The sequence below is a fragment of the Pygocentrus nattereri genome, chromosome 8 (assembly GCF_015220715.1).
Source record: "Pygocentrus nattereri isolate fPygNat1 chromosome 8, fPygNat1.pri, whole genome shotgun sequence".
In the NCBI taxonomy this organism is placed as follows: Eukaryota; Metazoa; Chordata; class Actinopteri; order Characiformes; family Serrasalmidae; genus Pygocentrus; species Pygocentrus nattereri.
Window position 1 is genome coordinate 3,981,275 of NC_051218.1, and position 27,318 is coordinate 4,008,592.

The 27,318-nt window shown below is 42.6% G+C and overlaps 1 protein-coding gene across 1 annotated transcript; it reads left to right on the top strand.

Annotated features, from left to right (window-relative positions):
* Positions 1–633: 633 nt before the first annotated feature.
* Positions 634–25,984, top strand: ldhd (lactate dehydrogenase D). Its single transcript, XM_017685873.2, has 11 exons — positions 634–815; positions 5,439–5,551; positions 7,276–7,417; positions 9,580–9,721; positions 11,526–11,685; positions 12,574–12,773; positions 17,967–18,095; positions 19,292–19,419; positions 21,468–21,558; positions 22,682–22,793; positions 23,481–25,984. Exons 1-11 carry the CDS (start codon positions 729–731, stop codon positions 23,644–23,646), a joined length of 1,470 nt encoding a protein of 489 aa, XP_017541362.1. The 5' UTR covers positions 634–728; the 3' UTR covers positions 23,647–25,984.
* Positions 25,985–27,318: the final 1,334 nt, after the last annotated feature.

Below are 27,318 nucleotides of genomic sequence, written 5' to 3' on the forward strand. Positions count from 1 at the left end.
CAGGCTTACAGGCCTTGGAGGCCACTGGTTTTCCGTAACTGCTCTCCTGACCAGACGAGTGGTGTAATAGCACCACCTTGTGGACCAACTGGGTACAACTATTACTTAGGAAGGCAGTAAATCTGGCTGTTTCTAATTCTTGCTCTACCAGCTAAATTGTGTGTATCACTTAAAGACACTTTAATGTCTAACTAGTAGATATAGTCATTTTATTCTATTCTATTCTACACAGCACCAAAAAGGGTGCTTCTATTTCTACAGGATTGGCATTGTAATACTAAAAGAAACCAAGAGCTCTTTTCAAAAGATTCTATCTAGAACCATCTACAGCACACTCTCCATCAACCTGAAGAACATTTTCATGCTGCAAAGCACCTTTTAATCATGCAAGGGCTCCTTTGACTGTTTATGGGCTCTACACAATTTCTTTACTGAAGAACCCTTGAAGAACCATCATTTTTAATTGAATAAAGCCTTAAAAATAAAATACACTTTGTAGCAAGTTGCCTACAGGTCAGAAAAGCCCAACAGGGTAAACAAACAAGGTCCCTACGTAGTGCACTGAGAGTCCACTGGAGAGCCGATTGGAACACGGCCCGCAGCGCAGGGGGCGGGGCTTACGGGAGCAGCGCTGATCTCGGAAGGGCACGTAACCTACGCGTGGAGAGCGGGGAGCTGGTCGTGGTCGGTGGTTAGAGGACAGTAGGGAGGTTTCCAGCTGTGTACCGATGGCCTGCGCTCTGGTCAGATCAGCCCTGCGGAGAAAACCTCCTCTACAGCCCGCAGGAGCGGACAGGAGGCGCTACAGCCTCAGGGTAAGAGTTAATACTGAGAGTTAGAGACCCAGAGAAGATCAGAGCAGCTGTTGTTGTTGTTGTTGTTGTTGTTGTTGTTTTGCAGTACTGTCTCTTTCCTTTTAGCAGTAATGCAAGAGGAGAAGCACTAAAGCAGGCTTTCTCAACCACTGGCCCGAGGACCACAAGTGGGCCGCGAAGCACACCTTGGTGGTCCTTGGACCCATACTGAGGGGGGGCGTTGGTCACCGCAGTAAAGTTGGCTGTATATATAGAATCCACCTGCATATATAGAACATTAGTGCATATAACTGTAATAACTGATCAAGTATAGGAATAACAGCACATTAATATGAACCTTTCCGATTTGTGAAAACTTGGGTGATCCACCACCCAAGGAATAACTGCTCTCTGGTGGTCCTGTTCGGGGGTCCTGGCTATTGAAGTTCAGGGCGAAAAGGGATAACAAAGTATGAAGAGAAACAGATGGACTGCAGGTTGAAACTGTAGGACTAAGGAGATGAAAACAGGCTAGAATTGTTTGTCGGTCATTGATTAAGAAGCTGTTGCTCAAAGAAAGCTGAAAAATGTGGTTTTAAGTTTGGAGCACAATTTAGAATAAATACACTAATGATCACGCAGTGCGCAGTTTGGTGTGTTTGAGTGATTTGTGCAGCTCTACTTTCATTTTACATTTATGGCATTTGGCTGACGCTCTTATCCAGAGCAACTTATAATTTGGTCATTTTACACAGGTAGGCCAAGGTGGTGTTAGGAGTCTTGCCCAAGGACTCTTATTGGTATAGTGTAGGGTGTTTGCCCTGGTCGGGGATTGAACCCCAGTCTACAGCATAGAAGGCAGAGGTGTTGCCCACTACACCAACCAACCACATTTTCATCGCCTGTGTATGTTACTCTGTCAGCGTGTGGGTAAATGATAGAAATATCCGGTTTTGTTTAGCATGGTAACGGAAATGGAAACAGACCCGTGTAAAACAAGAACGTATCTCAATCCGTTTGGGAATACTTTCCCGAATCAAGTAATATGTACGAGGGAATCTGCAAGGTTGCTGATAATGTTTGTGTGTGGAGTTAAACTGCAACGTCAGACAGTCTTCCGACCAAACACACTGAGCTCCGTTGGAGAAGTTTTTCACAAATCGAGTTTTGCTTAATTAAGCACATTTTCATGGATTTTGAAGTCATTTGTGTTGAAAGTCACCTGCTGAGGTCAAAAACTTACTTTCACTTTGGGGGGCAGTCGTGGGCTGGAGGTTAGGGAACTGGCCCTGTGACCAGAAGGTTGCCAGTTCAATCCCCAGAGCCGACAGTCCATGACTGAGGTGTCCTTGAGCAAGACACCTAACCCCCAACTGCTCCCCGGGCGCTGTGGATAGGGCTGCCCACTGCTCTGGGCAAGTGTGCTCAATGCTCACCTGGGTGTCTGTGTGGTGTTTCATTTCATGGATGGGTTAAATGCAGAGGTGGAATTTCCCCGTTTGTGTGATTAAAAAAGTATCACTTAAACTTTCCGTCTGCACGGGCTGCGGACAGGCGACATAAGAGCTGTGAGATGTTTCGCAGATCGGCCTGGTCAGTCTGAGCCTGGCTTCATTCATCTGAGAGCTCGACTTTTGAAGTTCTAGGTGTAGAAAATTAAACCCCTATGTGTAACACTGGTGGATTTTGGCGTGGAGCATGAACGTATCAGACATCACAAATCAGGACAGTTTGTGGAGGCACGTTCCTGCATTCCGGAGTAACAGCCAATAGAAATCCGAATCGTTAAGCGCAAGCCAACTTTACTGCGGTGCAGTGGTCCGCAGTGGGCCTGTGATGGTACTTTGTCATAAAAGTCAGTGAAAACATAATTGACTTAACAATAAAAGACATTTTCAGACAGTTAACAACATTAAAACCAGCCCCACAGTAACAGTGCACCAACACAGCTTCTTCGTTTTTTTCACCCTTTGCCTCTAGAGACGCCTGACCAGTCAGTTGTCCTCACAGAAATCACTATGGTGAGGTTGAGAACCCCTGCACTAAACGTCAAGGGTCAGAGTGCCATTAGAGAGAGTCCACACCTTTTTGTACCTGGTGTTAGGAATCGGCTTCTATGTGTTTCTCAAGCTTGTGTACCTTTAGAGTTCATTATTAACGCTGTGCATTACTTGTTTCTGTTGGATGCGCCCAGTCCTGGGCCTGGAGATCACCACCCTCCAAAGTTTAGCCCCATCTCTGTAATCTAGCACTGAAGACTTCAGGAGCATCTGAACACTAGAGAACATTATTTGAATATTATGTCTTGGAGCTGAACTTTCCAGGGTGGTAGCGCTCCAGTATCAGGTATGAGCCCCCCTGATATAAACAGTCACTGAAGTTCGATCTCAAATAAGTTACTAAATTAAAGTTGTATTAACACTGTATTTATACTATATCACTGCATTTATACTATAACACTGTATTTATACTATATCACTGCATTTATACTATAACACTGCATTTATACTATAACACTGTATTTATACTATATCACTGTATTTATACTATAACACTGCATTTATACTATAACACTGCATTTATACTATAACACTGTATTTATACTATAACACTGTATTTATACTATATCACTGCATTTATACTATAACACTGCATTTATACTATAACACTGCATTTATACTATAACACTGTATTTATACTATATCACTGCATTTATACTATAACACTGCATTTATACTATAACACTGCATTTATACTATATCACTGTATTTATACTATATCACTGTATTTATACTATAACACTGCATTTATACTATATCACTGTATTTATACTATATCACTGTATTTATACTATAACACTGCATTTATACTATAACACTGCATTTATACTATAACACTGTATTTATACTATATCACTGCATTTATACTATAACACTGCATTTATACTATAACACTGCATTTATACTATATCACTGTATTTATACTATATCACTGTATTTATACTATATCACTGCATTTATACTATGAAATATGTACCATCACAGTAAGTGCCATGATGAAGAATAAGGGACATCACTGAAGCCTTTAGAAGGGCTGGTCATTTGTCTCTGTATTTGATAGGATGGGTCTGTCGAACCTGTCCACCTGTCACAAAATAGAGAAAGTGGTTGTGATGCTTTTTCAGTATTTACAGTAATATTGTGTAAATAACTGTTACAAATCTGGTGTCACGTGGCAGCAAGTTTAGCCTGAGATATTCCACCTGTCAGTCACAAGTTTTATATATATATATATATATATATATATGTATATGTGTGTGTGTGTGTGTGTGTGTGTGTATATGTGTATATATATATATATATATATATATATATACATTTTTTGGCACAAATATATAAAAATGTGGAAATCTGTTTTTGATTAAGAGCAGTACGTAATCAAAACTCAGCATGAAAATAATTCAGATTAGCCTGTCTATTTGGCAGCCATCCCCTGGAATGACAGACAAACGCTAACTGAACATCTGCACAGACCATGAAACAGACAGATTTACACCATTTATAGAGAAAGCCTGTAAACAACATCTGCAGTGAGTGCAGAGCAGCTGCATAACCTACTGATTAAACATCAGCCCACTGTGACGTCATCGTTTTTACTTTCTTCTTAAATGATTTATTTCTGTAAACTTGGTATTTAAAAAATCATTCTACTCCTAGTTTTTCATAGCCTGCTTCTTGTGTGTCAGGCTCCAGTCCTTGTGTTGATCAGTCCATGGTCATCCTACAGCGAATTCACCGTATAGTAAAGGCTGTGTAGTGAATAGTGAATGAGTTAATAAGTAAACCGTTCTGAGCCATCCAGTCAGCTACTCTTACTGTGCGCTTCATACAGTTTCTCTGCACTGGTTGTTGTTGTTTACAGGCTCTCTGCCATTGATCTGAATCCTTTAAAAAGTCTGTTTGGGTTCCATCCACTTAGTGTTTTAGAAGTTCTCATGATTTGTAACATATATTTAGAAGAGTGGGGCATGATGTAATTCATCACAGTAACGTTAACAGACCATCGTACTGCCCACCTCCAGTTACCAGCTCACCCGAGACCGGATATTCAGGGTTGTTGATTGTTTTATTGTTTGTTGAAAAATATTGGATCGTGCTCCCGAGTGGCGCAGCCGTCTAAGCGTTGGCTCTGTCATCAGGAGATCGCGAGTTCGATCCCTGGTGCTGGTACAGCCGTCCATAACCGGGAATCCAAGAGAGCACAGTTGGCCTCGCTCTCTCTGGGTGGGTAGGATGGCCCCCCTTCTCCCCCCATCACTCAACGCAATGCTAGTCAGCGCAGGTGTCTGTTAGATGACATAACGGTTGGTGCTTTCCTCCGAGCGCGTCCGGCTGTCCCGTGACGTTGCGTGAGCGGCAGTTTGAAAGAAAGCGGTGGCTGGTTTCACAGGTCTCGGAGGAAGCCTGCGCTGCCTTCACCCTCCTAGCGGTGGGATTGGGGGAGTCCTAACTAGTGGGTGGAGTTGGACACGACTAAATTGGGGGGGAAATCTGTTAAAAATTTTAAAAATAAATAAAAGAAAAGAAAACATTGGATCGTAAGGCTGAAACTGTGATTTGCTGCTTTTCTCTGTTTTCCCTGCAGAGTGGAACCCTCGAGCGGGCGATTGCAGCGTTCCGCTCGGTCAGCGGGGATGAAGGTGTGAGCCTGGGTGAAGCGGTCAGGGAACAGCACGGGAGGGACGAGTCTGTGCACAAGTGAGACTTCTCACTCAGTCCTGCTCCTGCAGACCTCTGAAGTCATTCTGTTGTCAGAGTCATGCGCATATTGGGAACCTTTGTTCATTTTCTCTATGAGAAAAATGAACAGTGTTCTCAAAAACTGCCGCCGTTGCGTCCTGTGGAAAACAAAAAAGCTCCCAAGCTGACACTTTGCGCTTGTTCTCATCAGTGGCACTGGATCCTCTGAAGTATGAAGTCATTGAGGTGCTGAAATATGAATTACGCTACATACATGCTTCAAGCAAGCTAACACTCCTTCAGACTGTAAAGATGTCAAGTCAAGTTAAAGTGTATTTATATATAGCAGGTGTTGTCACAAAGCAGCTTTACAGAAAAAAAATAATAAATCCAGATTCGAGCCCTTATGAGTGTTGCCAGTGGCCACAGTGGCAAGGAAAAACTCCCTAAGGCCAGGAGGAAGAAACCTTGAGAGGAACCAAGACTCAGAAGAGGAACCCATCCATCTCTGGTCCACACTGGACAGCAAACAACGTTAGAATAAAATATTTCAATGTAAAAATGGGGGAAAACTGGTGGAGCAGTGGTTGATTAGTGTGAGTTAATGCAGCAGCAGCAGCTGGAGGGTCAGTTCATGCAGGTGAGGTTTGCATTGCTTTGTATAGCATGAAGCTCTATGTTGGTTAAAATGGTGCAGATCAGCCAACGGAGTTGTAGCTCTGGTGACTCAAGCAGCTGTGGTGGTTTACTTTAGACAAACGCCTCTCAGGGGCTCGAATAGAGGGAGAGAGAGGGAGAGAAAAGTCCGTTTATGCAGAGGTATTAGTGAGTTAATAGTGCAAATAACTGATATGAGCAAAATGCCTGTGCAATCAGAAAAGTTTTGAGTCTAGTTTTAAATCTAGAGAATGTGTCCGAATCCTGAACAGAGGTCGGGAGATGATTCCACGATTTTGGGGCCACGTAGGAAAATGCTCGACCACCTGCTGCGTTTTTTCTAATTCTAGGAGCCGCCAGCAGGCCGTTATTTTGTGTGCGTTCGTATGACTGAATTAGTTCACTAAGAAACTGTGAGGCCATGTAATGATTTTTACGTTAAGAGAAGGATCTTACACTCCACACGAAATTTAACAGGTAGCCAGTGTAATGACGACAGGGTTGGGGATATATGGTCAAATGTTTTGGTCCTTGTAAGGACTCTAGCAGCTGCATTTTGGACCAGTTGGAGCTTATTTAGTAACTTATTGGAGCATCGGCTAAAAGGGTGTTACAGTAGTGATGCCACATGAAAGTAAGTCTGCTATTAATCTTCAGCGCTTTTATATAAAATAACACCAGCTACTCAAACTGAAGCCACCTACAGCCACAACAAAGCCTCTAAACTATCACATTTGACAAAGCTTGCTGGTTTGTTTGGGGTATTTTGGTGAGGTTGCTGGTCTTATGTTGTCATTTTAGTCATATTTCATCTCCTTAACAACTTTATAATTCAGAGGATCCGGCGATGTTTAGGGGAAAAATGTACATGTGGCAAAACGCTTTCTTTGTTCGACAGCTGCAGTTTTAGAAAACACCATTTTCCCCACAGAGAAAACCAGCTTAGACCTGGAGGTACTGATATGGGCATGACGTTGACCAGAAAGTGGTGCACGACTTCAGAGGTCCGTCTGAGAGGTCAGTTTTGCAGCAATGACTGTAGTTGTACACAATTACGTGAACAGCGAGTTGTTCTGTCGTGTCAGGTGTCGCCCCCCGGATGTCGTGGTGTTCCCCCGCTGTGTGGAAGAGGTCAGTGCTCTGGCCAAAATCTGCCACCAATACCAATTACCCATCATCCCCTTTGGCACAGGAACAGGCCTAGAGGGAGGAGTGGGGGCTCTGAAAGTGAGTGAGAGTTCTGTCTTGTACTGTCCAGTGCTGCACCTGAGTCAACTCCTCATCTGACCTCTCCGGCCCTTTATCGGCTGAATTGGAGGAGTAACAGGAAAAAAACAAAACGTGCTGACCAAAGAAGCGTCCGGTCTTGTCTGTAAATGGCCAGTGTGGCTAGATGGAAGTTTTCATTACAGACAAGCTGGAGCTCAACAGATTCCACCTGTGTAATCAGGTGTTCTCAGTCTTCAAACAGCTCATCAGTTGCTTTGGCTTTGTTTGAAATGAAAATATACAGCCACTCTGGCCCTTTGTGAATAAGATCGTACACCCTTGGTTCACTGTCTGTGTTGCTGTAACACAGGAGGCGACTAGGCTGGAAAGTGAGTAGCAGAGCTTAAGTAGAACACGCAAGTCCATGATAAGAAAACAGAACAGGGAAATATAGACAATGCAAGACAAAGGGGTATAAATTCACTAGGGGGAACAAGAAACACCTGGGTCTAATGAGAGAACAGGGGCTACAGAGTACAGACGTAGACCAGGGAGGAGATATAGACCAAAACAACAACATAAGCACATGGCACAAGAAAACAAAAGCACATGGTTTAGAGAAACAGTAACGAAGTTTAAAACATGAAAATTATTAGTAATTATTAAGTTGAAAAATAACTGCTATGTTTGGTCATAGAGCTGGTTTATGACATACAGGAGGGGGCGCCATTTGTTTTTGCTCTATATATTTTTTTGAATATTTGAGCAAGAATGGTTTACATTCTATACACCTCAGCTATAAATAAAAATCAGCAATCCAGTCAAAAGAGTGCAAATGTTGCACCTTAACTGCAAATAACGGAGAGGCTAGAAAAATCTCGTTAAACAGTACGAACACGGTCAACTTAATACATGCAGAGAGTCGATGCATAAGAAGCTTATAAAATGAACTGTTTTGAATTTCTATGAGGAGTTTTCTCATTGTTTACTTGTGGAGGCTGTACTTTAGACTGAATAGCTGTCATATAACTGAAAATTAGGGCTGGGCAACATGACAGTACACATCATTTTTGCGATCAATTATGTCACAATACACTACAATATGCTTTTCTGAACATATTGTGGATATCAGCAGTAATTGTAGAGTACTGACCAACTTTAGTTTAATTAGTTTAATTAGTCCTGTTTAACTGTATTGTAGATTAAGATCAAGAGACCCTTATTAGTCCCACAGTGATGAAATTTTGCCTCCCATGAAATTTTAACCCATCCGTGAACTGAAACACCACTTGCACACTAGTGAACACACACACTAGGGGCAGTGGGCACACTTGCCCGGAGTGGTGGGCAGCCCTATCCACAGCGCCCAGGGAGCAATTGGGAGTACTGTCGGCTCTGGGGATCGAACTTGCGACCCTAACCTTCACCCCACGGGCCTATTTAGTGCCAAATATTGAATAAATATACTGTATACACAGTTTTTGGTAGTACTTTTTTTAAAACTATCACTACTTGTTCTTTTTTTCTGTTCAGATATCTGAAAAAAAAACAAATATTGTGACGTTATGTATTATGAAAATTTCTTGAAGTATCGCAATATTGTATTTTTACTATATCACCCACCTCTATTCATGGCACAGCTCAGTAATGCTGTAAAAAATACTTTCATTGTCCAAAAAAATGTTCTTTATTGTCAGTCTGGATAAATATCTGTCTCTGCTGTGGAAATTTACAGAATAGGTTGCTGTGGAAATAAGAGGAGACCAAAAGCATGTTCTGCTAGAACCCATTTAACTAGATAAAACCGTTAGACCGTGTCTCACACTCCCATACTGCCAGTGCTGGAGCAAATCACGTGGTTAGTGGAGATGACCTATTGGAAATAACGTTTTGCCAACGAGTAGATTAAATCTTTGTCTTTGGCTACAACCTAAATGACCCACACCCTATACACTGTGTACATGCACACAGATTTGTCCGGGATATTACGTGTGTTTATAATCATAAATACAAACAGATGATAAGTCACTCTGAGACTATTAGATTAGATTTTATTTCTATTAGATTTTAGACGTGTAGAGTCAGTCATATTTGATAACATAGCCTGATTTGATACGAAGCTGAAAGAGAGATGATCATTAGCTGCAGGTGAAGTGAATCCGTGTGTGTTTGTCTCTGAGGGCGGAGTGTGTTTCAGCCTGAGGAACATGGACGAGGTGCTGGACCTTCACCAGGAGGACTTTGATGTGACCGTGGAGCCGGGCGTCACCCGAAAAGCTCTGAACTCCTACCTGAGGGGCACGGGGCTGTGGTTTCCCATAGGTGAGTTCCACTACACCACTGAAAGGCTTTATACACAGAGACTTAGCCCATACAGGTTCTCCGTCCAGCACCTTTTAAGCCTTGGTCAAGGATTAAGCTACATCTGGAGAAATATCCTGAAAAGATGCAATTGGCTCAAAGTGCATGAAAGTAGAGGTCTGCACTCCTGTGGGTTCAATATCTTGTGGCGCAGGTGCAATTTTCAGTGTTGCGTGCAGGAGCAGCCCACTGCAGGCCGGAGCAGGCCAAAGCACGCATGACCACACAGACCTCTGCAAGACAGCTCTTGGTTTCAGGAACTCCAGCCTTGCAAATCATTCGTCTTGTTTATCCTCCCACAAGCTAGTCAGGACTCACCAGATGCATTTTTGCATATATAATTAAATGTGGATATTAGGATCGGGTGATTGGGGCAGTCGTGGGCTGGAGGTTAGGAAAACGGCCCTGTGACCAGAAGGTTGCCGGTTCGATCCCCAGCACCGACAGTCCATGACTGAGGTGTCCTTGAGCAAGACACCTAACCCCCAGTTGCTCCCCGGGCGCTGTGGATATGGCTGCCCACTTCTCCGGGCAAGTGTCCTCACTGCCCCCTAGTGTGTGTGTATTCACTAATGTGTATGTAGTGCTTCACTTCACGGATGGGTTAAATGCGGAGGTGGGGTTAAAAAAGTATCACTTAACAGTAGTCAAGTCAAGTCTCCTTTAAGTGCTGCACATTAATATCGATTAAAAGAACAACTACTAACTATTCAACACTACACAGCACATTGATCAAGGCAAATAAATAACCTTTTGAATAAACAACAAATTGAATAAAATAAAAAAACAAAAAAACAAAATGGAACAAAACAGAAGAGCTACACCGGCAAGACAGAACAGATACTGTGCATAATTATTAAAAAGACTCAAAAGCCTGAGAGAATAGATGGGTTTTATGATTTGACTCAAAACACCTCTATTGTGGGGAACTCCATTATTAAAAGGTAGGTAGTTGTAGGTAGTTTGACCAGAGGAGGATGGGTCCCCCCTGGTGAGCCTGGTTCCTCCCAAGGTTTCTTCCTCAGTTCTGAGGGAGTTTTTCCTTGCCACTGTTGCCTCTGGCTTGCCCACCAGGGGGTTTCTGTACATTCTTACAGTCCTGTTGAAATTCGGTAAAGCTGCTTTGTGACAACATCCATTGTAAAAAGCGCTATACAAATAAATTTGATTTGATTTGATGATTTGATTAAAAGAGGAAGATGGTCACATGATATTGGGGCAGCTACAGAAAAGCTCTCAGAATCTCATCTGAGACTGTGGAATGGCTAAGAGCAATTGATCGTAGATATAAGGTATCCTGCGGAGTTGACAGTTTTCCACCTGGTTGTCCACCTGGACAAGCCCCCTACACTATACCAATAAGAGTCCTTGGGCAAGACTCCTAACACCACCTTCACCTACCTGTGTAAAATGATCAAATTGTAAGTCGCTCTGGATAAGAGCGTCAGCCAAATGCCGTAAATGTGAAAAAGCCTAACATTTTGATGGTACTTTAGTCCGTGTTTATAGATGACGGTGTTTCACAGTGTCAGAAACCACATGAGCAAGTCAGCTTCATAGGAAAGTGAGGAAAGTCTGATGTTTTAGGATTGTGGTTAGCACAGCGCTAATGTGTGTAGTGCAAGCTCCTGTCACTTCCATTGCATTTAGGTGCAGGAGTTAAATGGACAGAGATGTGTGTGCTTTAAATTGATCACGCTGTGATGCGATCACTGTGAGCGGATCAGGGCAAGTGTGTATCGACACGACTGGTGTGTGTTTTCAGACCCGGGCGCTGATGCATCTCTCTGTGGGATGGCGGCCACCAGCGCGTCCGGCACCAACGCTGTCCGCTACGGCACCATGCGGGAGAACGTCCTGAATCTGGAGGTGGTGCTGGCGGACGGCAGCGTCTTCCACACTGCAGGCAGGGGGCGCCGACCAAGGTACATCACCATGGCAACACACCAATGAACTTCAACCTGTTCAGATGATAAAGAGACGTATCTCAGCGCCGACGTCTGCAGAGTGATGAATATAGTAATACTGTCCTCAGAGTGGGGAGCGGAGGTGATGCACTGACCTCGGTTAAAGTAGTGCAGGTTGGATTTTAATGGGCTTTATAATTTCCCTACAAATATATGGTGGTCATTTTATGTATTGTGTGATCTGTGTTGCCCCCTAAACTTTAACTGTATTCCATTTCACTAGTTAACTACCGTCATCTATAGTATAGTATCGGGCATACATGAAAAAATTTATGTATGTAATATTTAATATTGATTTTAATAACTAAAAAATAAAATCATCAATAATTAATAATAATTATAGTGAATATAATAAGTCATTTAAAATTATACATCATTTAAATTATACATTTTGATATTCAGTTTGAAAGTGGAAGCCATCTAGTTCTGCCAATTTTTCAAAATTTCTACATACTTCAGACGTCTTTACAGTGGTGGTAATAGGAACCAGGCGTCGCCATGACTACAACACAGATATAGCCATTTTATTTACTATCCTAAACCACCAGTGAACCTACACGAGTCTTCTGAGCTTTTGTAAGTCGTTCTGATGATGATAAATAAAGGGATGAATCTGGAAAAAGTTTCTTTTGCCTCACAGTACAGCATATTTATACCATTTCATGTAAGAACTTTCTGTGAGGGAGCTTTTAGAGGCACCACCACTGTGAACAGTTCTCACTCTAATTGACTCTCTGCTATTTACTTTAACTGTTGACCCATTTGGTTACCTTACCCATTTAATTATGCAGTCATTTTGAATTATTAGTGGTGTAAAGAACAGCCCTCCTCTCTCCCCGTCTGTAGGAAGACTTCCGCAGGTTATAACCTGACCAATCTGTTTGTGGGTTCGGAGGGAACTCTGGGTATTCTGACGAAGGCGACTCTACGGCTGTATGGAATCCCGGAGAGCATGGTATCCGCCGTGTGCTCCTTCCCCTCCGTCCAGGCTGCGGTGGACAGTACCGTTCAGATTCTGCAGACAGGAGTGCCCATCGCCCGCATTGGTGAGCAGCAGGGGGCGCTAGAGCTTGAATAATCAGCACCAAGATTAGGCTGAATAGCTACTAGGGATGTTTCAGAATACAAATACTTTCTTAAGAGTAGAAAAATAATGGATTTGATCCAAATGTTGAATAAATAATTTATGATAGTCTTATAATAATGAACCAATACTCTAATGTAAATACACACACTATATTGGGACACCCTCCATAATTATTGAGTTCAGGTGTTTCAGCAGACCACATAAACTCACCGATTGGGCTACTGAGCGCTGAAGTGTACAGAGTTTATCCTCTGTTGAATCAATCACTAAAGAGTTCCAAATTGCCTCTGAAAGCGACAACAGCAAAAGAACTGCAAGTAAGGAGCTTCACGAAATGGGTTTTCGTGGCTGAGCAGCAACACACAAGATCAGAATGCGCAATGGCAAGTGTCGGATGGAGTAGTGTAAATCACGCGGCTACTGGACTCTCACCACTTCTCTATGTGTCAGTCTAACGGACGAGTCTTGGTTTGGCGAATGCCAGGAGAACGTTACCTGACTGACTGCACTGTGCCAGCTGTACAGTTTGGTGGAGGAGGGATAATGATATGGAGCCGTTTTTCAGGAGTTGGCCTAGACGCCTTAGTTCCAGTGAAGGGAAATCTTAATGCTTCAGCACCAAGACGTTCTGGACAAATTTGAGGGAACAGTTTGGGGAGAAACCTTTTCTGTTTCTGCATGACTGAGCCTCGAGCCCATCAAACAACTTTTGGATGAACTTTTGGATGAATGGACAAAAATTCCCACAGACACTCTCCAACATCTTGTAGAAAGCTTCTCAGAAGAGTGGAAGCTTAATAAAAGCTCATGTGCTATGTACACTGCTCAAAAAAATAAAGGGAACACTCAAATAACACATCCTAGATCTGAATGAATGAAATATTCTCATTGAATACTTTGTTCTGTACAAAGTTGAATGTGCTGACAACAAAATCACACAAACATCATCAATGGAAATCAAATGTATTAACCAGTGGAGGCCTGGATTTGGAGTCACACACAAAATGAAAGTGGAAAAACACACGACAGGCTGATCCAACTTTGATGTGATGTCCTTAAAACAAGTCAAAATGAGGCTCAGTATTGTGTGTGGCCTCCACGTGCCTGTATGACCTCCCTACAACGCCTGGGCAGCTCCTGATGAGGTGGCGGATGGTCTCCTGAGGGATCTCCTCCCAGACCTGGACTAAAGCATCCGCAGATCTTCTTGCCACAGCTCGCATTGATGTGCCATCCTGGATGAGCTGCACTACCTGAGCCACTTGTGTGGGTTGTAGAGTCCGTCTCCTGCTACCACGAGTGTGAAAGCACCACCAACATTCATAAGTGACCAAAACATCAGCCAGAAAGCAGAAAGGTACTGAGAAGTGGTCTGTGGTCCCACCTGCAGAACCACTCCTTTGAGTGAGTCTTGCTAATTGCCAGTAATTTCCACCTGTTGTCTTTTTCCATTTACACAACAGCTGTGAAATTGATTGTCAGTGTTGCTTCCTAAGTGGACAGTTTGATTTCACAGAAGTTTGATTTACTTGGAGTTATATTGTGTTGTTTAAGTGTTCCCTTTATTTTTTTGAGCAGTGTGTGTATATATATATATATATCGCTGCTGTCAGAACATAACCTTGTATCTCCAAAATGGTAACTTTGCAGGAGAAGGAAAAAAACATCCCCTATTTTTAATGTAAGTCAATGGAACCAGACCATCTTTCCAAGTAATATGGAACCAATTCTTTTGATCCATTCATCATAAAATTTGCACAGAATGTAAAGAGCAACAGGCACTTTTAAATTATGTCTAAAACTGAAAAACACAAGATTGAAGAAAAAACACAAAATACAAGGTTTTGTTCCAACAGCAGGGAGGTGTGTGTGTGTGTGTGTGTGTGTGTGTGTGTGTATATATATATATATATATATATATATATATATATATATATATATATATATATACACACACACACAACCTAACAGGGGTTGTAATCAGTAACTATACCCCATACTTCAGTTGAAGCCGCACCTACTTCTGAAACACAAATAATTTTGTCTGTTGAACAGAAACAAGTAGCAGAGTCTCTGAATAATCCTATAGGCTACATTTATAATTTATACAAAGTGTCTTACACTCACTCACTGTAGCATCGCTGCGGTAACACAGGGATTACTGTCTTTCTCAGGAGCTCAGTGCCAAGAGCCTTAAGCTGGGATTAAATCCATGATCTCTTCAGTCATGGTCAGGTTCTCTGACCACCTTCGCCGTGACGACATGGACGTTAGCAATGCCAAGAAATCCAACTCCTCCCAAAACTGCGGATGCACTGATGTGGGCAGATTTATATATTCAGTATTTTTGTACACATCTGCTGATTCAGAGATATAAGTATTTATAAACTGTAGAAATCAGGCCTAAATCCAGTAATTCTGCATTAGTGTTACCAAAAAAAAAAATCAGGTTTACAAATAGACAAAAAGAAAAGAAAGAAAAGAAAATTCAGGAGAAATTCAGCCAAAAACCAAATTAACCAAAATATAATAATTATATATAATTTTATTCATGCTAATCATAATACCGACAATGCAATAGTTGATATATTAGAAAAGACAACTGAGAGAACTAGAGTACTAGTTTAATTTGAAATAACTGAAATAAAATTATTATTTAATATATTTAATATATGTATTAACAAAAATGAAAATACTTCATAGTTTCACAATTGCATCTAAAGTCAAATTCCAGAGTGACTCCATTATAACGATGGAAAAAAACTCATTTTGTTTATTCTGTAGTTAACCGGAAGAAACTCTTTTGACCCTATTTAATCTGCCTTTTTTTTGGCCAGGACGGCCACCCTTTTTGTCTTTCATTTGAAAGCTGAAAGAGCCACGTTCCACCGTTTTCAGGTAAAGTTTTTGGTGCATCGTTAAATTCAATGAAATGCAGACGTAGCACAGCAGCCCAGCATCACTTAAACATTCGGTCTTACTATCACTGAAATGTCAGCATCTGCTGACACTGATATGACTCGGGTATTATTCTGCATCTCTACCCAAAAAATGTGGTTCCTCATCTTTAACTCAGATAGTAAGAAAATCAGCGTTTTGTATTGTAAGAGTAGATGTTTTATTAATGGGGTTCTGCTTTAATCGATCAGCCGGCAGGTTTGAGTAATGCGCTGCAGGTGTGCGACTTTTCTAGGAGCAGTAGAAAGTCCAACGCAGTCAGGGGAATTGAAGAAAAATGCAAGTTTGCAGTTTCTCACGTTAATGTACAGCAATGCACAGCACAGTGCAGTTTACAGCAGACCATCCAGCCCAGAGTTTCTCTCTGCAGCTCAACCTGAACTCAAAATAAACTTCATTTCAAATTAAGCTCAATTATATTAATCATATCATTAAACAGACTCGTCTGATTTTCATGTAATCTTCCGTCTGAATGTAACGACTTTGCACCGTCTTTAAAGCGTCCTCTGGTTTTTGATCCCACTGCTATGCATCAACGAGCAGGCAACAATAATATTAACCAGTTATATCATGTTTCACCTTCCCCTCCCACCACGCCCACCTACCCTGGAGAGAAAACTCTCCGGACCCTCCCTGATGCCATAATCACTCAGTTACATCACAGCATGGAAGGAGAGTTATGATTGTCCAGTCATGTTTACTTGGGAACCTACAGCTCTTTGGTTTCGCCTTGAATAGTCTTAGACCCTGAGCTCTGGTTTATCCTGCATGTAAACACAGTCACTAAAGTAGCTTCCTTTTATTTGAGAAATAGCATCCAGGACCCCACAATTGACCTCTTGGTCCCTCTAAATGTCTCAAAAATCAAAATTTTGGGGGTCCCTGAAAATAAATTTATTATGACGTTCTGCTGTCCTTTAGGGAATAATAGATAAATACGAAGACAGGGAAAGCTCATTCAGTAGCTGCTTCACCCACTTCTGTCTTTAATCTTAATTAACCAGAGATGCAGCACTGCTCTGCCTCAGGGTGGCACTTGATGGAGATTTTGAATAAATATTCCCTTAATCACTTATCAGATAGATTAGATGTTGTAATCAATAACCAATTAGGAAGTATTGGCTGACAGAGAATATTGATTCTCTCACAAATGGTCGGCCTTAGTCTGTCTGCATAGGAGATTCTAGACACTGGAAAGCCGCTGGGTTCACGGAGAGGCCTGTATGTACCTACTGACCCAGTGAAGTAAGGGGCAAGTTGACCTTGAAAGGTAGAGCAGGCTGGTAAAAACCTGTTGAAACCATTTTTTGAGGTGAGCGCAACATGCGATGGCCAAATTGTCGGACGTAGAGATGCACCTATTAGAGAATGAGCTTATATCAAAATTTGAGCAGTAAGATGGAGAGATATCAAACTACCCCAGATAAACGATATATAAACTGTTGTTTGGAACACTGTATTTGTGCAGTTGGGTCTCTCGAGACGAATAAAGAAGCCTTTTTCCCTCTTCCACAAACTCAGCCTCTGAAGACTCTTTCCTTTTTGACCTTTTTAAAGACTTAAAACTGTTATTAGTGTAAGTGTTTAGTCAGTATTGAAAGATTTCTTTTTATTCATAATATTATGTTGGAGGCCTTGAGTTGAAGGGGACAGTCTGTGATCCCGACACACTGTAGCAGTTTACTTCACCCAGTTGGTTCTTCATGGCCTAGCAACTGCAACTATGGCCAGGAAACCTCTGAAAAACTTTACGGTATCCCACAGCATATTTGTGTTTCTGAAAACTCGTCCAGTTTCTCCACAGTTTAGTGGAACGAGTTCTTACTAATCTCTCAAACCAAAGACAGAAGAGGAGATGAGTAAGATCTCGGTTAGTGTGTGAAGGGTGCAGCACCAAGCTAGGACAGAGCATTTTCAGAAGAAGGATTATTAAATCAGCACTGGTATGGTGAATGAGTTAGTAGCCAGCCAGTGTTGCAGAAGTACCCCCAAATCCCGGGGGGGGATTTCAAACAGTGGCTGTAGTGCTGTAGTTCAGAGCAAGCTAATGAAAAGCGTCTCCATTGGTTCAGAAGGCTTTCTGGTCCAGCTTCTTCCTTGCAGATGTTGCAAATACTTCATTATAGAATAGCATACAGATCAAGCTTCATAGGTCAGTATAATGATCTCTTAATGCTGCTGTCCTGTGTTTCAGAGTTTCTGGATGATGTGATGATTGGAGCCTGTAATCGTTTCAACTCGCTGTCCTATCCGGTGACACCCACCCTGTTTCTGGAGTTCCACGGCAGCTCCAAGAGCTTAGAGGAGCAGGTGTCCATCACAGGTGTGTGTGTGTGCTGGTGCTGCATATTTATTGTACTGTAGCTTTAAAGTGGACTGAAATGAGTAAAGCTGCATGCCAGCTTATTTTGTATCAGAGATTCCACAGATCCATAAAACGTCTTGGAGTAGGTTTTGGAAATGTAAGATCAATAAATGCTTCATTTTTAATTGGGTTAGGCATTAAATTCTAAGAATTCTATCCAAAATATCCCTCCAACCATAAATATCCAGCCCACAGCAGAACTGGGGTCAGAGAATGACCGCTGATGAAGGGCTAGAGGGCGGCTAACACACTGGAAAGACAGTGTAAGCAAGAGAGAGAGCAGTGGATCTTGATAGGGGAACAGAAGATGGCCAGTGACCAGGATATTTAAGTATGTTTAAATAAAATAATAAAATAAGCAATGAGAGATCAACAGTAAGCAGAGTAAAACCCCTGCGATAAAATCCCTGTAATGTGCGACCTTGAGTGGCTTATTGCTTTCACAACGTGGCAGACAGCATAAAATACGATAAAATCCAAACGTTTCAATAAATAATTTGTATTCATATTGGTAATGATTAACCATTATTCTACCATGAAATGTAGTTTATTTACAAGGTCGTTGTTGCTAAGCAACTGCTGAAGGAGCATCCCATGAACTTGAACTTTTCTCATATAATTAATAACACGGTTTAATGCTTTATCAATAGTTTCTGTTTAACAAATTACCACCATGCTAATTTCCATTAGCACACCTGTGCCATTTCCAGCCTTATTTAACATCAAACTAACAGCATTCATACATCCGTCCCCACACACACACTATGTAGGAAGGAGGGAGAAGTTTGAGATTCAGCCTGGGTTTGATGCTAGTTGTGTCAGAACTTACACAAACATTAGAATTCATTGAGGCTGTTCAGCTTAGTTCTAGTGAAGAAACCTTTGAACAGAACTGGGTTCTTCAGCAGTTCACTCGGTGGTCCATTTGACCAGCATTACAGTCAGATATTCTTCCTTTTGTCAGGTCTTCATAGAAGTGCTTATATTGAGTGTTTTACAACTTTGAACTTGGCTCAGCCAAAACATTTAAAGACCAGAATTATTTGAAAATAAACGTTCATACGTGGCATGTTTACGCTTGTGCGCTGGAAAAGTTAACGCTTTAAAAGGCATAAAAAAAGCATTTTATAAAATTGAAAAGTGTGTCTGTTCAGAGGAGATCACGAGGGAGAACGGCGGAGGAGACTTCGCCTGGGCGGAGGACGAGGAGATGCGGGCGCGGCTGTGGAAGGCTCGGCATGACGCCTGGTACGCTGCACAGGCGCTGCGGCCGGGCTGCAAGGTGCGAACAGGAACAACAGCAGCGCTGCTCATGAAAAGCTAAAAATAACGTTATTACATCACCACTGTTACATTATTTTATCACCTTTAGGAATAGTACGGTTACCAGCTAATCATTTTGATAAGCATCTACGGTCATCATCTTTTCTCAGTATATTAGCAGTACTGTGATAACACTCAGAAACCTGCTCATTCTGCTCACTGACGTCAGGACAGTTTAGGGCAGAGGTCACTAATAGGCGGACCTTGGCTTGAGTCCGGACCCAGACGTTGTCCTATGTGGACCTGGACCTATAACCGTTAAACTATGTAAAATGAGTTAATTTCGATGGGGTGGTCCTATTTTAAATGGCCCGTTTTACCTTTTCTAGCATTTATAGTAAACTCACAGACCAAGGGAAACTCATGGACCAATCGCATGCGTCACACATGATGCTACTCAGCCAATCAGATTTGTGCATTATGCTTTGAGCTTTGAGACTCAAGTGAGTGATGCACAGACCGGGGAGGGATGAAGCGAGAAATAGCAGTTGGAGAAGAAAGTGAGCCAGATTATTTTACATGTCCGGCTCAAAAAAGAGAAAACTGACAATGAGTATTGTTGAAATTTGACTGAACTGGACAGCTTATGTCAGTGATAGCAAGATGCTGTAGTTTTTCTGAGTAAAAAAGAAGGCGGTTCACAAGCTCTGTGTTATTGAGCTTCCAAATTTAAAAATTTACAACAATGTTTTTCGACAATGTAGGCCGTCATTAAAATTACAGCTTTATAATATAGTATAGTATACACTCTTCAAAAAAGAGGGTTCTTCAGGGGTTCTTTAGTAAAGACAATGGTCCTGTATAGAACCATGCACAATCAAAAACCATGTGCATGCTTACAGGGTGGTGAAATGGTTCCTCAGATTGATGGAGAATGTGCTGTATATAAGTCTGTGTAGAACCTTTTTGAAAGGGTTCTAAATAGCACCAAAAAGGGTTGTGATATTGTTAAGATGTCAAGCTTGTCACACTACAGGAACCCTTTTTTAGGTGCTAGAAGCATGACCTGTGCTACCCTGAGTGCAGGAAGGACGCTGGAGGGAGGGCTGAAAGTTGCAGCAGCCGTTTTAACTTTATTTTCACACCAAAAAAAACCCCAACTCGAATCAAAAGCTTCACTGGCTTCTCAGTCGTTTGCTCAGAAGCTTTTTAGCGCCTCAGTCTTTTCAGTTGCTCTTCCCTCTCCCTCCCTCTCTGTTCCCTCTTTGCTCTTTTTTCACTCCTCAGCTCGGCTACTGGGATCAAACATAAGGCAAAGTCTGTCGCCTCGCTGCGGAACAGGAGGCGGAGCCCAGAGGTTTGGGACTCGTGCAACATCCCTACAGGTGACATGAGCTCATGTTGTGGATTAACAAGTGACTCTTTTAGCACTGAGTCAAGTTACTGGAGGCTCCACTTTCACTACACTAGGTGTGAGTGTTTGCGATCTTCACAAACAGGAGAAAATTCTGATTGGTGATGTTTCCCCTGTTGTGCCCCCCATTCCCCCTTAAACTCTCTCCTCAGTTTGTAGGTGGGGATGCACTCTTTTTCTCTATCTGCGCACATGTGGAACGACTCAGTGGATGTAAGAGGGTCGCTGGCTCTTTAGCTGTTTGACATGTCAGGAGAATACCTGCCTCTTGTGGCTGTTGTTGTTCTCCTGCTCCCTCTCACGGCTGACAGCCTCCTCCCACTGTCGGGCACTGCCTCCCTGCCCTCTCTGGCGGGCCTTCTTTATTGCCCATGGGTCAGGCAACTGGTACAGTGATATATAGACACATTATTATTACAGATTTATATAAAACACATTCTCTATCTGAAGACCCATTTCACCATCTAAAGAACCCTTTAAGCATGCAAATGGTTTTGAGTACTCATGGTTCTATACAGAACCGTTGTCTTTACTAAAGAACCCTTGCGTGAAGCCTTTGGTGAAAATGTGCTGGTTACAGTGGCTTCACCAGCCCAGAAACCGTCTACAGCTGAATGGACCTGCAGCTCTTCTCTCTCCCTGTCGTTCTGCAGGCGTACTCCACGGACGTCTGTGTGCCCCTGTCTTGCCTGCCTCAGATCATAGTGGAGACCAAAGAGGACCTGATGAGGAACCACCTCACAGGTACAGACTCATTATTTCAGTTCTGCCCTATAAGAGCAAATTCACCCAGATTCACTAATCGTGTGAATACATGGTAGACTTGGGCTAGAAGGTCAGTTAGAGGTTTAAATCTCTGACCAATGATTAGATTTGATTATTATTCTCGAATCTCATAATTAGTGTTATGATTCTATTATTTTGATCATTTAAAAATGGCTTGAATTTTATTTCAGCCAGAAAGGGCATGTTTAATTGAATATTATTGTAACTGAATGAGATGGCACGATACCGATATGAAAACTTTGTGAGTCGGCTGATACACGTTAACTGTTGTGTGGTGTTGATGTGTGTGTTACTCAGGGGTCTGGTGGACATGCCACATTTATTGTTTTTCTAAATTAATACAGCCATAACAATTTATGTAAAAATACGAGATATTCAAAATATCACAAGTGTCCGGCGTAGGGTTCTCCTTTAGCAGCTGTAGCCAGTCAGCAGCCTGTCCATGCTGTCTACCCTCTCACACACACACACACACACACACACACACACACACACACACACACACACACATATATATACAAACAAAAACAGGCAGCAGGCCATGTAGGAGGAGAACAGAGTGAAGGACACAGCACCTCCACACTGTTACTCCCCGCGGGTTCAGCCCAACACCACATGTGTAATATAAATGTGTGGTGGGTCAACATAGTGCCTTTGATGGACTGGCAAACTGTCCAGGGTGTGTCCTGCCTTTTAACCGATGACCACTGGGATAGGCTCCAGCACCCACCCATTCAGTCGCTCTGTTAACCCCACAGGAAGAACAACACAGCTAACAACATTACACCGTGCGAGTGCTGTTTCAGGATAGATCTGGTACAGGATTAGATACCGCTCTTACTTTTTTCGCACTGATATCCCATCCAGCATTTTCTGCTGATATCAGTGTGATACTGACACCTGGCATCAGATCCGATCTAATAATGGAAATATTACAATATCGATACAGTTAAATCTCCGCCTTCAGATCAGTGCGTTATTGTGTTATTACACCCCAACTGTCAGCGTATTTTTAGGGATCTTAGTGTGACACTGTTACTTTTGGTGGGATGGTTTGTAACAGTGATGTTGTTTTGTTGAGGTCCCATCGCTGGCCATGTAGGAGACGGAAACTTCCACTGTATTATGGTTCTGGACCCTGACGACCCGGATGAAGTGCAGAGAGTTCACGAGTTCACCGAAAGGCTGGCCAGGTCTGGACCTCCCTCCTTATCTCTCTCTCTTTCTCCATCTTTCATTGGTCACATTAGCTCAAAGCTCTTCTATTCAGCCTTTTCAGGTGTAGCTTTAATGTGTTTAATATGTTTCTTTTCTGAGATCACCAGAAATCAGATTCCAGAACTCCTGGCTGACCATGTCAGGTTAGCCGAATACTCCCAGGCTTGAATGTTCATTAGTTTCGAGGGTAGAGGGGCTTTTTGCGTGAGGTCATTTGATCTGTCATCGCAGCTCTTAAGAATGTGTTCATTGCAGAAACTCATACTGCGATGATGGTTAGGATATCATGCAGCACTGAAAAGGACATGTGAATTTTTTAGGGATTATTCTTTGGTTTATGGTGTGCTTTAACCACCTAAAGCAAAAAATAGAGAGACCAGAGAAAATTTGGCCCTTGATGTGTCTCCACATGGGCGTATTAAACCTTTCAAACTTTGGTATTTACTACTGATATCACTGCACTAATATCAAAATTACACACTATTAGTCTATAGCTTTAAATTAATACAATAAAAATGGAAATATCGGCATCAAGCCTACTTGTTAAATGCATATTGCTTAACTGAGATGGTCACTCAGGGCCTTTTGGTATTTGGTATTATTTTTTTATGCATTGCTGGACTATAAGATTTTCAGCAATCTCTCTCTCTGTGTTTATATAGAAGGGCGCTGGCCATGGATGGTACCTGCACAGGTGAGCATGGTGTGGGTTTGGGGAAGCGGACCCTGCTGAGGGAGGAGCTGGGACCGCAGGCTATGGAGGTCATGCAGCGCCTGAAGGCCACACTGGACCCCAAAAACCTCATGAACCCGGGGAAGGTCCTGTAGAGGCCGAGGAGACACCAGCAGAGAGTCCAGTGATGCTTTCTTGCTGCACTGTAGATTAGGGACGGGTGATATGATGATACAGCATTATTATAGTAAATTATGCCACAGTCAGGTTCTCTGAGCGCATCTGAAGTATTGTACTTAAAGAACACTGAACAACTGTGGGTTTCGTCCCCCAGGTAGAATAACTGGTTTTGACAGCTTTGAATCCTGATTGTGCCCAAAAAAGTCAGATGACGCCTTCTTAAACGTTTCGTGCTTAAATGTAAGCAGGACACAGATTTATGCAATCGACTGAGCCGAACCAAGCTGACAACTCTGACTCGGCAAAAAGGTTCATCCAAACTAAACGTGGAAAAGGGTTTTCTATTATGTCAGTTTTGAAATAATGAAAACCCTTTTCCACGTTCAGTTTGGATGAATATTTTTGCAGAGTCAGGGTTGTTAAAGCAGGAGATGGTCTCTGGTTGAAATATGAATATCTTTCTAATGCTCAACATTGCTGCGATGGACTGGCGACCTTCCACCCGGTGACCGCTAGGATAGGCTCCAGCTCCCCCCTGCGACCCAGAAGGAGAAGCGGCTTAGAAGGTGTGTGTGTGTGTGTGTGTGTGTGTGTGTGCCCAACGTGGCATCTGTTTGTAGAGCAAGTCCCAATCTCATTTCACCCCTCGCCCCTACCACTTAACCCTTAGCCCTCTGTTTTGTGCGTCCACGTCTGGGGTAGGGTGCCCTGGTTTTCTGTTGAGATAGGAGGGTAAGGCGAAGTGTTTGGGCTACATGGCCCTACAAATACAGTGTATGAGAAAAAAAGAAAAGATGGCTGCACAAGCGACCAAAGAAACCCCCAAATGTGAGAATTTGTCTCAGTCGCTAGCTAAAGGTCCCGTTCCACCTTAAATGAGGCAGCAGTTCTAACGCCTGAGGCACCAGAATGTACTTGCTGCTGCTACTTTAAGGTGGAAAGGGAAAATTTGAACAAGAAGCTGGTGAATAGCTGACATCAGCTTCATAACACTGTAGAATTAGGGGTGGGCGATAATAAATAATTGCCCCCCTCTTTGAAGATGTATGACCCCCTAAATGTAACTAAAGCCCAGCAGTGAGGAGCTGAACTTTCCCCTCCTCTGCCGTCCCTGCAGACGGGCAGGGTCACCTACAGAGCAGCGCTAGTAGCTGTTAATGAAGTGATGCTCTTTTTATTTGAGGGTCTGATTTCATAGAGGAAGATTTCTACCACTACCTCTTATAACTCTGTTCTAAAGGGCAAAGTGACATTCAAAGACAAGGGGTAGGGGTAAAAATAAGAAATGGGATTGGGCCCAAGTCTTGAGGGAAAAGCTGCCCCCTTGTTGTCAAGACCTGCCCAAACACAGAATTCAGAACGGTCTGTGAAAACACGTTTTTGTGTTTACTGAGCCAAACACTTCAAGGTTTTTGTCAGACTTTATCAATGATCAATGATAAAATGTGTTTTTGAAATGTTAATTTGACCTTCAGTTTTGAGTATTTTGGTCTCTCCCTATTCAGAGAGAGGAGTCAGGTCTTGGCTGGAAATTGGCTGGAGCTATGGCTGGAAATAACTGTCTAGTGGTGTTGCAAAGGTGGCTGCTGAGTAAACAAACTTTCCTATAAGGACTTTTGCTAAGAGTTGTGCAGCTCGGCATATTCAACTGCCAAAACTAGCTGTTTCTCCGTTAATGACTAGGAGGGTCAATACGTGTGAATACTGAACAGTAGCTGTGATGATATACAGCAAGATTTTTAACATGTGGGCACAGTGGATGTTGCTCCATTGAGAACAATGAAAGGAGGTGCCCTTGAGACAGTTTGTGAAGGCATCGCCTGAACGGACCCTAAGAATGCAATAGGAATGTGACTGGCTCTATTTAACTGAATGCAGTGATGCACAGTGTCACTATAAAAGTTATTGTTTTCATAGTTTTTGAAACTATTTTTCGCATTTTTAAAAATCATGTATCGTAAAAAACGTCTTCATCATATTTCCCACCCCGGACTGCAAGGCTTTCATCCGCCAGATGCTGAATTGAGGCTCAGCAGGAGGTCGGTAGTATCTACTGCCATCGTGATGTAAGCTTTTCAGAAATGCATGTGGTGCCTTCATGCGTACACTCAGAGTTGCTCTCAGTCAGGTTTCATCTCAGTCCTTCCAGGAGATGAGATTGAGATTGTATTTCATATTCATGTGTTTCTGATCTGTGAATCTGGCTCCTCGCTCAATCAGCTCAGTTGAATTAGAACTGAAAAAGCACAGTGATGACTGAGCAGCTTAGCTTTCAGAGACATGAAGCTTACTGAGCTGTGTATGATCAGAGAGGGTGTAGAGAGGAGAATTACCATTACCTCCAGGTTTCTCAAACACAAGAGGGCGCTCCTGAGCGAGTCCAAAATGAATTGGTTAATATGGAGCATTTGAGTAAAATCAGTTTTTAAATGCTTAAACATTTTAAATATAAAGGACTGCAATCATTTCCTGGACACACACATACACATTTTCTAAGCCGCTTCTCCCTCAGGGTTGCATGGGGGGGTGCTGTAGCCTATCCCAGCGGTCATCGGGCGGAAGGCAGGATACACCACTGCATTCCTTGCTTTGCATTGCGCTTGGTGATGTAAGGTTTGGTGATGCAGCTGCTCGGCCATGGAAACCCATTCCATGAAGCTCTCTACGCTGTTCTTGAGCTGATCTGAAGGCCACATGAAGTTTGGAGGTCTGTAGCGATTGACTCTGCAGAAAGTCGGTGACCTCTGCGCACCTCAGCATCCGCCGACCCCGCTCTGTCATTTTACGTGGCCGACCACTTCGTGGCTGAGTTGCTGTCGTTCCCAATCGCTTCCACTTTGTTATAATCCCACTGACAGTGGACTGTGGAATATTTAGTAGTGAGGAAATTTCACGACTGGACTTGTTGCTCAGGTGGCGTCCGATCACGGCACCACGCTGGAACTCACTGAGCTCCTGAGAGCGACCCATTCTTTCACTAATGTCTGTAGAAGCGGTCTGCAGGCCTAGGGGCTCGGCTTTATACACCTGTGGCCATGGAAGTGACCGGAACATCTGAATTCAGTGATTTGGATGGGTGAGTGAAAACCTTTGGAAATACAGAGTGAACAAGATGAGAACTTTCCTCAGCCAAGAATGTGGCGTTAACTCTGCTGCCGTCCTTTGGGGAATTTTATGAAGTTCTGAATACACTCCATATGCTGTACAACTCATCATGGCCTTCAAGAAGTGATGGATATTAAGTGTAATCAGAGACACTGATGTAGCTGTGGTGAACCTCCTAACCTGCAGAATAACCGTTCAGGAGGATCATGTGTATAAAACTCAGCGGTGGAAAGCTGGAGTCGAATCACAGCAGCTTTTTAGTGCCACATTTAAAGTGATGGTTTGTTGAAGGTGCATTACTCTGGGTACAAATCCTCTTTATTCTGTATGTTTGAGTTGAGTTTTAATTTTTTGTGTTGGATACAAGTATTAATGATTTTCTGATTTAATCTAGATTCAGTTTTTTAAAAAATGAATACTATATTCAATCAACTGTACCTCACAATTGTAGTTATTTGTTTGTAATTACCTCAAGTGACACATTGACTGCACATTTGAATAATGTATAACCCACAGTGGACTGTGTTGTGCTGTGCTGGGTG